This window comes from Nanorana parkeri, unplaced genomic scaffold (genome assembly GCF_000935625.1).
Source record: "Nanorana parkeri isolate BGI_ZX_2015 unplaced genomic scaffold, ASM93562v1 scaffold244, whole genome shotgun sequence".
NCBI classification, from domain to species: Eukaryota; Metazoa; Chordata; class Amphibia; order Anura; family Dicroglossidae; genus Nanorana; species Nanorana parkeri.
Window position 1 is genome coordinate 1,007,200 of NW_017306512.1, and position 13,790 is coordinate 1,020,989.

A 13,790-nucleotide genomic window follows, 5' to 3' on the forward strand; every position below is an offset into this window, starting at 1 on the left:
AGAATGCGGAAGTGGTGTATAATACATCACTTCCGCATTCTCGTGTCACTCTCCAGCTTCAGATGCTGGAGAGAAGCTGCTTCATCAGCTTCTTCAGGGGGGTCCTAGGTGACATTAGGGGTCTTGGAGACCCCTGATGTCTCCATAAAGAGGACCTGTCACCTCTTTTGCTATCACATAGAGGGGTTTCTCAGCCCCCTCTGTGATAGCAATAGAGTTAAGTGGAAAAAAAAATAGCAAAAAAATGTAAAGTTCCCCCCAAATTTTTTTTAAGTTACACATAAAAAAGAATTTTAAAAACGACAATTGCGCCCATTACGCCGCAAATGTTACATATCGCCGCGAACGTCGCAGTGAAAGCAATAATTCTAGGGCCATCAATCACTGATAACACTAAACTGATGAGCTGTAAAAGCTTTTAAAGTGTCGCCTATGGCCAATTTTGGGTATGCTAGTTTTTTGCGATTTCGCCAGTGCGCGCAATTTTTAAGCTTGACATGTTTGGTGTCTATTTACCCGACGTGACCCCGACTTTTATATTTTACCAAAAAAGTGGGTAATATTAGTTGTTTTATAACATAATGTAAAAAAAACTTGTTGTTTTTCAAACTTTTCAGTAATTTCTCCTGAATATAGTAAAAAATAAACCCCCAAGTGGTGATTAAATACCGCCAAAAGAAAGCTCTATCTGTCCCCAAAAAATGGTATAAAATTGATTACAGTACAGCGTTGCATGACGGAATAAACGTCAGTCAAAGTACCGCAGCGCTGAACACTGAAAAATGGCCTGGTCAGGAAGGGGGTCTAAACACCTGGTCAGCAAGCGGGTAAACTATGACCTGCAGCTAACAGCTAAATACACAACTGAAATGTATGTACTGGTTTTACCTGCCAAAGAATTTGTCATTTTGTCCAGTCTGTCCTTAAGAATGACACAACCTTGCAGACAGAAGACCCAGAATAGTGACCTGACGTTTCTGTAATGCAGTTATACAATACAGCTATGTCACCTCCCTGGTCAGTGGAGATGCAGCAACAGATTGATGCATTATTTCTCTACCCCATCAGTATGTTCTTGTCAGCACATCATATTGCAGGACACCTGATTGGCTCCCAGTGCTGTTCTTCCCTCTTCCAGTCTGATCACTTCTGTAGAGGAGATTACTAGAGGCTCATATTAAGGGATGAGCTCACCTTTTGCAAAAATTAAAGAAATTAATAATTAATAATATATGTAAAACATTTGCATTTCTCTATTCAAGCTTGGAATGCATTGCAATTGTGATCACTCGATGACAGCTGCAAAGCTCAGACTTCTGCACATTCTCTCCCAGGCAGAGCTCCGTAATGAGGGACGGAGTTTCAGTTAGGAGAGAAGAGGATGGACGGCTGGACTTCAAACTGCATTAAATTACCTCATACGGCATCCAGCCGTCCTTGTTCTAGGCAAAGCTGCCCATATTCCCGCATCTACCTAGAGAGGACGGCTGGACGCTGTATGAGGTGATTTAATGCAGTCTGAAGTTCAGCCATCCTTCCCCCCCATCTCTCCTAACTGAAACTCCATCCCTCAGTACGGAGCTCTGCCTGGGAGAGAATGTGCAGAAGTCTGAGCTTTGCAGCTGTCATCGAGTGATCACAATTGCAATGCTTTCCAGGCTTGAATAGAGAAATGCATTTTTCTAATGATCCATCCATCTAATGATACTGATGGTACATGACCTTATGTCATATGCCCTAGCTTGTTTATTACTCGATACTGTACACAGCATATGTCAACTACATCTAGAATTACTTATGTATAGGTTTTTAAAATATAACATTACAGAATGAATATATGGAAAGACAAACTTGGAGACCCATTGATGTAGTGACATCATGTAAATAGAGTTCCTAGTTTAGTCCCTACCATCACAGGTGACAGACAGGGAAACCAAGCTACTGAACATAAAAGACGTCTTCAGCTTTCAACAAGTTTAATCCTCTAAACTAGCAATATATATATATATATATATATATATATATATAACCCTCTATATAGTTTATTTAAAAGCCTTTTTTCAGCTTTTAAAAATAACCATGAATGGGTACAACCAAATATGCCTGCATGTTTTCTGCGAATAAGTGCTGCAAAATTATTGTACTTTACTGTTCCTCTTTCTGACTTCTGAGATTGTTGGGGACCTCAGGCAGGCTGGTGGAGACCTCGCGGCGGCTGTCTTTCACAGCGATGGTCCAGCCGTATATTTCCTCCTCTTCCTTCCCACCCCCACCCGAGCAGCCATGTGGAGACCCTGAACAGCCTTGGTGACACCGCACGATAGTGAGACCTCCACACAGCCCTGGTGAGATGCATGCAGCCCTGGTGAGACCCATACACAGCCCTGGTGACATTGCACAGCCTTGGTGACACCGTGCAGCCCTGGTGAGACCCCACAGAGCCGTGGTCAGACCGTGCACAGCCCTGGTGAGCAACACAGTGTATTCTTCATTGCTGTATAATGGATTGCTGGGATTTGTAGTGCTCTATAGCTGGTGGTATTCTGCATTGTTGTATAACGTATTGCTGGGATTTGTAGTCTCTACAGCTAGGCGTCAGTGGCAGAGCTATCAGGGTCGCATCAGTTGCAGCTGTGACTGTGCTCTGGTTCCCCACCACTGTCCTAAAATCATTAGTCTGTGCTGTTTTAGATAAACTGTAATAGCAAAAAGTTTCCCAGCACACTCACCAGCCAGCATGCAAAAAAAAAAAAACAACAACAACTTGTCTCACCGCTAAGGTTAAAAACAGAGGTTTGGATACACGTCCTCAGCAGAAAATGTGAAGGCCGCACAGCCGCGCCAAGGCACCTCTATATAGTGCGGTCCTAAACTATGAAAGTCTCTATCTTGGAGCACATGGGGCAAAAGATCAAACCGGGTCACCAGGTTTGTAAGGAGGAAGCCCAACCTCCCTTAAAAGGGACAGAGACGCACAAGGGACCCCGCACATCACAACGGCAGCTGAGACCCCCATGCGTCACTGCACCAAATCAGTCAAGCAAAACAAATGGCAAACGCACTCATCAATTTGTTACCAGCTTTACAGTAAGGTGCACATGGAAGTGCTTTAAACAGTAATAGCAAAATGTTTTCCAGCACACTCACCTGGTGAGTGTGCTGGAAAACTTTTCGCTGTTGTACTGTATAAAGCCCTTCCACGTGCACCTTGCTGTAAAGCTGGTAACAAATTGATGAGTGCGTTTGCCATTTGTTTTGCTTGACTGTTTTAGATAAACTGTCACATGACACTAAAAAAAGGTATCAGTAATTGGTATCAGCGAGTACCTGAGGAAAAGTATTGGTATTTGTACTCGGTCTTAAAAAAATATATCTATGCATCCCTAGTTAGAACCTTTGTCAAAATATGATTATCCTTGGTGACAACTGCTCCCTTAATCCCTGATCCTGCTGTCAGGAACAGGAGGTTATGTGAAATAATATGGACAGGGTCAAGAAAAGTAATATAAGGCCCCATTCACACTGAGCGATTTATGGAGCGATTTTTGCAGCGATATCGCTCATATTTCCGCGCTATATCGCTCTATGTAGCTTCACCAATACATTTCAATGTAGCTGTTCACATCTCGTCGCTCAATATCGCTTGTAGCTCGTCGCTGGTAGCTTGTCGCTCCTACATGACCCTTTTTTAGAGCAATTTTGAGCGATATTGCTCCTGATTGCATACAGCCCAATACGAAGAAGTCGCGCGACACGTCGCTCAATGTCGCACGATTTCCATGCCGCTCAGTGTGAATGGGGTCTAAGTGTCAAAGTATTTTCTCTCCCCAAGGCTATCCAACACTAAAGATGTTTTAACTTGAGGTAGACTTTAAATGAATCCCTGCACACATTCTGACCAGCCCATCTCTATAATACTTTTTTCCAAACTGCAGTTTTGACTGTAAATAGCAATTACAAGTATACTTTTGTTGTCATGCGTGGCACCCAAGTAAAACAGAAAGAGCTCAGTGTTAGCTAGAAAGCCTTTAAGCAATGAAATAGGCTTTCCACAACCTTGGTCCCTGCCCATTGCCTGTACTGCTTTTTTTGCACAAAAGAATGCCTGAAGTAAAATCGCACTGTCACTTTATTTATTCCGTCTTGAGACTTTTCCTGAGTTTATCTATGATCATTATATTACAGAACCAGCTTGATGAATAAAGCCATAGGTTGTGCCTGGGATTTTACAAAACAAAAGTACCATGCTTGGTTAAGCTATCCCTGTGGCGTGGATCACGCAGTGTTCTCTTGACTTTTATAGAAAGATCATCATGAATCTTATAGCAAAAGGTCAGTAACTACCAGTAACTGATGCACTCACTTTCTGATCATAAGGGGACTCTGATATGAGGCCAGTAATGGCCCTCATCAGTTTGCACAGCACACAATATGTCAAAAAGCTAAAAACAACTATACAATATAATTTACAGGAACAGAATATCCATGTGTGGGCCACAATAAATGGAGAAGCAAATGAAAATCAAAAGCACAATAACAACCGGTTTAGTCAGAAAATGTATTGCATGAAATCTTTTTGCCATTGTTGCTTTCACCATTATTTACATTTCAACAACTTTTCTTTTTACATCTCATATTAAATTTAACAGCAGACTTTCATTGATTCCCATCACTGATCTACAGAGATAGGTCATTTAAATTAAGATAAACTTCCACCAAATATGTCACCATTATACATGGTAAAAGAAGGATGCAGGCATTCTCAAACAGTATATTGGAGTAGAGACAGGTTATAATAAAAAAAAAAAAGGCCAAAATTAGATGATCAACATAATTCTATGTTCATAAAGGAACAAGTGACGCTAAAGTGATACCATTTATTGAGAATGATTTCAAGCACAGAGATTTTTTTTGACAGGCATTGTACAATACTGAATATGAAAACCACACAGTTCTATAAAACTAGAACAGTTCTGTATTACACGTAAATGTTTTCACGCTTCCATGCCGGATGGAGACACCTAGATGTATGAAGGGATGTATGAAAGGATTCCATTGTAGAGGAGGCCTCCAATCTGGATACAGTAAAGGAATATATATCTAAATATTTACATTTGATCTTTATGTGCGGAAGGCTAGTTGCCTAAAAGAAAATTAATTTCTTCCTACAGGGACAAAACTGTTGAGTGGTGCTGTTTTATCCTTCCCCCCAAAAAATGCATTCACAATGAAAAGCAAACAGCAATTGATAATGCATACTTTTATGTCATTTTATGTTTTACCTGAAGTTCTGCTTTAAAGGAGAACTATGGGGTTAGAGCTTTTCTCCATAGTTCTCCTAAGGGTAACGGGAGGACACAAACTAGCGTCCTCCCGTCACCCAAAGCTCAGTTTACCGCGAGCTACAGCTAGCTTATACTGAGACGCCGCAGCCGGGACAGATCCTGACATTACTGTCGAGATCCACCCAGCTGCGGGATTGACAGCTGGCTCTGCCTATCTGGAGGCGGAGCCAGCTGTACCCGCCCCCTCCCCCGTCCGTTCCAAGAGTCAGCGCTGGAGAATCGGGGAGGGGGGAATCCCTGCAGGGAGCCATGAGTGACAGTCACGGCTCTCTACAGGGATAGATCAAGAGGCGAACGAACGCCGGTATGTGTACGCTCACTTCCCGAGCTATTGAGCCGACCTGTGACAGTTTCATTGTCACAGGTCGGCTAGAACTATGAGGCTGAGTGATTTTCACTCGCCTCATAGTTCCCCTTTAAATCTCCTGAGTCAGTCAATAATTGGTAACACTTTAATTACACCTGTCATGAGACCAGTATGGAGGCTGCCATTTATTCTAAAAATGCGGGTTGTCTGGCTCTTTCCATGTTGAAATCACAGGCTGGGAAAGGCGTGTAGCAAATTGGAGTCTGCATTCTTGGTCTATACTTGTTCTAGATCCGAGACTCAGAGAGGGGAACTTATCAAAACTGGAGCAAACAAAATCTGGAGCAGTTGACCATGTCAAGCAATCAGCTTCTATAGCCAATCTCCAAAAATGGTGTGGGAGAGACTCATGGTGGTGTACATGTTGCATATCGTATTTTGGATTTTGTTCTTTGGATTTACTTTAATAAAATATATTTGACTTGCGTTGGTTTTCATGCGGCTCATTTTTGGAGATTGGTTTGAGAAGTGAAGAGCACACTGCAGGCTGCACCCAGCTTATGTATTGACTGCAGCCAGAGATAGAATTGGAGCGTTGAGTTCACAGAGCTCTTTGAAATAAATCAGCTTCTAGGTTTCATTTTCAAAGCTTAACTGAACAAGCTGAAGCGAGAAGCTGATTCCAGCACTCATGGGTGACATGGGACATGGGTGGATTTATCAAAACTGGAGCAGTTGTCCAAGAATGTATTGAAGCCAAGGTATCAAAATGCCAGCCAGACAACTAGCACTTTCAGGAGTGTTCAGTAATGGCATTCTCACTACAATTCTCCTTTCATTCATTGCGAACATGGTACACAATACTGATAATCCAAAAACTGAAATCTGCTTTCTAATTATAAGTGCATTTCTTCTGGGAAAAAGAAAAACTGAACAAAAACAAAACATTTGCTTACACCCGATCACAGAGCAAAGCCAACAACCCTAATACAATGAGTCCTGCACTAGGACAAAACAGGAATTATCTGTACATAGGCACTTGACTGGTTATTTACACAAATAAAAGAAGTACATTCATAAGTCACACAATTCCGATATCCATATCTATTTTGGAGACTGTAGTACATATTCCGTTCATTTGAAACACCATGTCATTGTCACCAGAAAAACAGTCCAGAAAGGAGTGCTGGAAGCAAGGTTTAACTGAAAGCATGTTTCGATTTGCTCACGCCAAGCTGGCACATCACATTTTCGTGTTGTCATTTGATAATCCTTTGGTTTTAAAGGTCAGATGTTAAAAGCAGTAGCTGACCTATAGCTGTTAGATCCTCACATATTATATTCCAGTGGCATCAAAAAGCTGCAATCACACACATCTATGTCTTTTGCAGACTTTGCACGATGAACTTCCTATGGAAAAAATGAACCCAACTGACTGCAGCTACAATACTTAACACTGCGTCATCAGAGACATTTTCAGTGGAGTCATTTGTCTTCTGATATGTCTCTGTCCTTCATTCACTTATGAGGTAGTCTGGTAATGAATCAGTGCCGGTTCACACTTTACTTCTTTCTGTGTTCACTTCAATCGGCATTCTCCTCCGGTGAAAAAGCTTTCTTTTTAGTGCAATCAACTATAAAAAAAAGTATATAAATATATTTATTAATATGATTTCATGATTTAAGTGCATGTCAATCCTAACAATGAACTACTTCAATATTCTTCCTTTTGGTTTGTTAAATATGTCAGTAAAAGGGTTTGGTTTTATTTTTTCAATAAGTGTGGGGGAAAAAAAAACCCATCTGTTGATCCTGTGGGAAATCAAGTGGGCTGCCCCTCAGTGTTACTCCAAGCAGATCAGTCTTCAGACAGAAATATCACCGCTCCCATGTCAGATTCCATTCTCTATGAGAGCCTCCAGGGTGCAGGTATTGAGCTTGTCCGCGTTACAACCTCACTCAAAGCAAAAAGAAAGTACCACACTCCATGGATGCCAACAAAGACTCCATTTATGAGTGTCTTCTCATCCCAGTCACACCGATAATCCCTGTCATGCAGCCACATGCCTCTAACGTGTTGACCTTAATTGATGCAGGCCAAATGTGTGAAACATGTTAGAGGCGTGCAGGTGCCTGACGGGGATTATTAGTGTGACTGGGATGAGAAGACACTAACAAACGCAGTGTTTGGCATTATCCCAAGCAGTGTTATCAGTCCCAACCAGTTCACGTCTGTAAACTAAAGAACACCTTCCCCTTATGTTATGGAGAGGGGGAGGTTTTTCTTGTCCGAACACACTTTCTGTTCTAGGTGACAACACAGCTCCTCCAAAGATAAAGGACATTGAGTCGATTTTGTCACTCTAGGACAGAAAGGACGTTTAAAAAAAGCCTAAAAAAGGAGGCCTAATGCAGCCAACACATCGATTGATTGATAAGCTGCAATTCTTGGTTTAGATACACTGCAATATTGCCTGTTGGTTTGGCTTATCTTACGTTTGTACAGTTCTTGTATGTGTTAGCTTTACTGTAGTGCATAGCACTTAGAACTGTCTACAGCCATCTAGCAGCACATTGGTTTAGTGGTTAGCACTTCTGCATTGCAGCACTGGGGGTCCTCAGCCCCAGCCAGGACACTATCTACAAGTAGTTCGCATGTTCTCCCTGTACTTGTGTGGGTTTCCTACCACGCACACCAATGACATGCTGGTAGGATAATTAGTTGCCGTCTCAATATGTTTGCATAATCATGTGAGATAAGAACCCTAGATTGTAAACTCCTTAAGGACAGGGACTGATGTGAATGAATAGTATGTTAAGCGCTGCGTAAATTGTCAGTGCTATAGAAATGCCTGTAATAAATAAATAGTCACCAGTCAGATTCAAACCTACCCTAAAAAAGGACATTTAAAGGGACTTGTACTGAGGTATGTAAATAGTGTCTTCGACACAGTGTAGGGGAGTATACATAACTCCTTTAGTCTGAATTTTGAGGCTGCATTTACATCGAAGCAGTTCCTAATAGAACAATGCAGTTACCACAAGGAAACAGCCGCAAACATAGAACAAGTTAATCCGGTTTGTTAATCTTTTTCCCCATAGAAATATGCGTAGGGTCTTCAACTGTATTAATACCATACACTGTATGACAAGCACAGACATCCCAACCTGCAAAACCTTATTTCAGGGAGGTGCCCTTCTCATTTGAGGGAGGTACCTTCTCTTTTTTATTTTGACAGCGGTCTTCGGCCACCATCAAAATAAAAAAAAAACTAAATAGCAGGGGAATGAATAGCTAGGCTGCTATTGGTCATTTCAAATTGCAATAGCCAATAGCAGGCTCGCTCTTGTACCCTCCCGCTGCTGTTGTCAATCAGCAGAGGAGCAAAAACATTAATAACATAAAAAATAATATAACAAGGGAGCTCCCCTCCACAGCTCAGCCAGCAGCCAACATTAGGAAGTGTGCCACTCACCCTCCCTGCCCCCACCACAGGCGTCTTCAATCGCCTGCCCCCGGCACATCACAGTCATTGAGATCACAAGGTGTCTGCAGAGCTAGCACAGGGACCTTTGTCTCCAGCCAATCACAGTCCGCCCTGCCGTGCCTAAACCCCTCCCACTGACCACCCACCATTACAGGATGTGCAAGTAAAAACTTTTTTTCCCCCTTACAACTAAAAACTTTATTCCTACTCAGCAGAACCAGTGAGCGCAGCAGACACGGAAAGGTTTCAGTCCTTTCCGGGATAAAATGCCTCTCTTGCGGGCGTTCGGGAGCCGCTATCTAATAGCGGGAGACTCCCGGAACGACCGGGAGAGTTGGGAACTCTGCAAGCAGAATTTAGTTTAGTTTTTTTTGTCTTAGCAAGAACATGCAAATGGCATGCAGGACAATCCAGCAGAACACTAACCAAAGTAACAAAACACATAATGCACATAACTGCACACATTTTCACACTGAAAAAAATTACCTGTTCAGCAAAAAAGGAGATGACTGTAAACACAATTAACGTGGCCAGTACACAGTGTGTCCAGAACTTAAGATGGTCTCTATAACTTCTCCTAAAAAAATGGATTTTCCATTAGCATTCCATATAAAAAAAAGGTTAAAAAAACAAATCTACATATATACACATACAATGAATACACTGCAAAACCACATTAACTACAGGCAAAAGGCGAAAGCAATCAATGAGCAAAAGGTATTTATTCTAAAAGGAAACTTTTTGTTTTGTTTTGGAAGGAATGATGAGGTTTGAACATCTGTCAAGATTTTATTGCAGCCTGTGTCCTCACTAGAGGGATTCACACTCAAATTGTCCTGGTGACTGAAAGTAAGGAAACATTTAACATGTTGCGATGTCAGCAGAACAGGAATAGAGAGAACATCTTCCAATGGGGACACCTGTTCCAATGACAACTGGAAGAAAAAAAATGGCTTTACATATATTTTGGGTTCTCTGTAAACCCATACTACAGGTATCCTGGGATCACCTCACAGTTAGTGGGAATGTAGTATCTGTAGTCTGTGATGTTTAACTTCCCATATAACTACATATTAATGTTAAAGACAGAACTCATTCTGAATGATGGCTCAAACGTCTTAGTTGTTTTTTTTTAATATCCAACTTTCTATATGTGAAAGTCAGCAAAGAGCCAATAGTGGTTATGTCTGGGAATTATCTTCCTGCTTCACAAGTAGTTCTCACATCACCAGGTTACAGACAAATGTGTCTGAGATAGACTGGTGGCTTACAACAATTCTGGATTGTTCACACCATATACAGGGCTTGTTCACACCATATACAGTGCGTTCTAGCATAGCTAGCTGCTGGAACGCACTGTATTACATAGTAAACTACCCCCTGGGATCTTTGGCGGGGGTCTTGGGGGGGTGGTGGTGCATTGACGGCAATGCTTATGTCTATATTGCAAGACTCAGACATGCCAGATCCTGTATTCTATATAGCTGCGTTCTGGTCCAGTGCTATTAGGTAAAAATAGTGCATGCAGCATTTTTTACGATCCTACTGGACTGGAACGCAGGCACTGTTGTGCCCGCGTTCAGGTGCGGCCGATCGCACTTTGTTCCATTGACTTCTTTGCACTGCCATGCCCCCTCCCGCCACAGAATGCAGGGGGGAGTTTACTATCCGATTCAGTGCTTTACAGCAGCTAACCGCGCTGGAACGCACTGTATATGGTGTGAACAAGCCTTAAAGGCTGAATACCTATACACCTCATGATTTACATTTTCAATTCTACCTAGGGTGTACCTATGCCAATACAATAGTAAGCTTGTATAATCCAGGTGCAATCACACTGCAGATCTCCTTTAAAGGGACATTAAAGTCAATTTTTCCCCCTCCCCCAATGTTAATTAAAGCACTTACCTTAAATGATGTCTCTTAATCCGATCTTCCTCTTCTTTCCTGATGTTTTCATCTGTCCCTCCAGCGGTGCTGCGGGTCTCTGATCCAGCGCTGACTCCTCTGAGCTTGCTGGCACTTCCTGTCCCACGGTGTTTGCATGCGGGTGCACGCCGTCCATAGACTTACCTTGTGTCTCTCCTCGCGTCCTGGCCAAAAATGTGAACTGCGCATGCGCCCGCCCCTAGGTGCTTTGCGGCCGCCCCGAGGATCTTCATATTTTCGTACGGGAGTGCCTAGGGAAGACACAGGTGAGTATTAACCTATGTTAAAGCGTTTTTTTTGGTGGTTTTTTTTACACTTTTTGCATATATCTACTGTTTGCTAGCAGTAGATCTATGCAAAAAAAATGGAGGCTTTAATTATCCTTTAATTTTACTTTGCTTCTTCCACCAGGGAGCAGCTCTCAGACTCCAGGTATCTCTAACATTCACAGAAAAAAGAAACACAAGAGCGCCCCTACTAAGTGCAGACACGTTTAATAATGAAATGTAAAAAAAGGTAATTTACTCACAAGAGTAGATCAGTTCAAGCATATGTATATATAAAAACTCCTCTCAGCAGGAGCACATCCGCCTGTCTGTTAGAACACTGTCCGTTCTCTCTGCCGGTTCACCTAAGGCTTTCCTGTTGGACAGTGTTCTAACAGACGGGCGGATGTGCTCCTGCTGAGAGGAGTTTTTATATATACATATGCTTGAACTGATCTACTCTTGTGAGTAAATTACCTTTTTTAAATGTTATTATTAAAACATATCTGCACTTAGGGGCGCTCTTGTGTTTCTTTTTTCTATAAAAATAAACTGCATGCCTAATGTATAAAAAGTCTTCAGAAAATGCCAAAGTCCAGGAGGGTGTGTGCAGCTTGAAAGGCCCAATTATAAAAAAGTCAGGAAAATACCATATTTGCCGGCGTATAAGACGACTCGGCGTATAAGACGACCCCCTAATTTTTCTGTTAAAACATAGGTTTTGGGCTTGGGCTATACTCGTTGTATAAGACGAGTTTAGCCCAAAATAATGTTTAAATACAACCACTAACCTCCTTGGCGGTATTCCCGAGTGCGGCTCGTGGTTAATTTTCAGTACCATAAGCAGTAACCCCGAGCCACACTCGGGATTACTGCGTAGCGTCTCTTACCTTGTGCACGATCCCCGCTGAGTCCTCCGTCTTCCGTCCCTTGCGAGCGTCCGCGTCGCAGGGGGGGCGGAACCGGCGGGAATTTTAAAAGTAAAAAAAAAAATTGAACAAAAAAAGGAAAAACAAAATATTTAAATAATCAGACCGCCAGGGAGGCTTATCTGTCAGCCAGCTGGATGAGCGGTAATACTGTATGTACGGTAGCTTCGGCTACATACAGTATACCGCGCTGAGCCAATCACGGCGAGCAACGTATTCTATTAATGAATACAAAGCCTGCTCAGATTGGCAGAGGTTGTGTACATACAGTATTCCCGTACATCCAACGGCTGACAGATTGCATACCCGGCGTATAAGACGACCCCCGATTTTCGGGGGATGTTTTTAAGTACAAAAAGTCATCTTATACGCCGGCAAATACGGTAACTGCTTTAGGTTTGTGAGGTGATCATACAGTTAAGTGGGGTAACAATATAAAAAAGTAATGACCTCATGGACTTGGTTGAAGTCCATTTCGACCTTTGTAAGTGATTAGCATTTATTGTGGTAATGTAGCTTTCCTCTAATGAAAATAATACATTATCTCAAGTTTTGGAAGGCACAGTTTTTTCCGCATACATAACAGAAAAAAACAGCAGGAAAGCTTTCTAATCTTCCTACATCTAAATAGATAATGCTTGATTATTTCACCTTTGAGAAAATAAGCAAAAAAAAAATCGCCCAAAACAGCTTTTATACAGGTGAGACTGTTGCAGTGGACATTTTCCATAAAACAAAAAAGGGAAATATAATTTTTGACCTTGTTAATACTAGTCTCTTGGACTATTTAAAAAATAAACACATTACATTTCCTAATACATCATGCAGGCTTACAAATATAATATTTTACCCTTTTAACCTTGCGAGCCCTAAGAATGCCCTACTGGGACCAACAACCACCTGCCAGTTCAAATTTCCTGCCTAATGGCTGATAAACATCTGCAGACATCTTCAAACACAGTTCTATCATAGAAAGCATTACACATGCTTATGTCTATATTGCAAGACTCAGACATGCCAGATCCTGTATTCTATTAAGTATGTCCACTGCTACGCCAAGAGTTCAGAAGGATAGACACCCAAGTACAATATAGACAACAGCTGTCTCTGGGTACACTTTGCACTGAAAGCTTACTGTTGACCCTGGAAGCAAAGCTTGATAAATCCCAAAGAATTACAGCTGGTATCTAAATTTTAGGAGTCTATTCCATTCTTGGCAGTGGAGCAAAATGTTCCCAGGAGCCAAAGAAATTCTATGCTAGCTTAGATTGGACATGCTTGTCCACTGCTGCCCAGGAGAAGGTATACAAAGCTACTAAAAACATTTTTTGAATGAGAACAGCTGAAACCATGCTTTTTTCAGTCAGGATGGACAAAATAATTCTCTATTTAGGGGCCCAATAGTCCAATCAAAGGTGACATGCTTCTATTAGCAATTTCAAAAATTTCAAAAGTTGGGTGCCGGCTGTAATTTTATTCCAGCGCTTTCACCAAACACAGCCCATCAGGATGCTAGGCGGCAAATG

The 13,790-nt window shown here is 41.9% G+C and overlaps 1 protein-coding gene across 1 annotated transcript in view; it reads right to left on the reverse strand.

Annotated features, from left to right (window-relative positions):
• Positions 1-7,152: 7,152 nt before the first annotated feature.
• The window catches only part of GNPTAB (N-acetylglucosamine-1-phosphate transferase alpha and beta subunits), a 69,209-nt gene continuing 62,571 nt past the window's right edge, over positions 7,153-13,790 (reverse strand). The window contains exons 20-21 of the mRNA XM_018556632.1: positions 9,627-9,717; positions 7,153-7,286 (exon numbers count right to left, since the gene is read on the reverse strand). Coding sequence (XP_018412134.1) covers positions 7,209-7,286; positions 9,627-9,717 — 169 coding nt within the window. The 3' untranslated portion in view covers positions 7,153-7,208. The remainder of the gene's footprint in view (positions 7,287-9,626; positions 9,718-13,790) is intronic.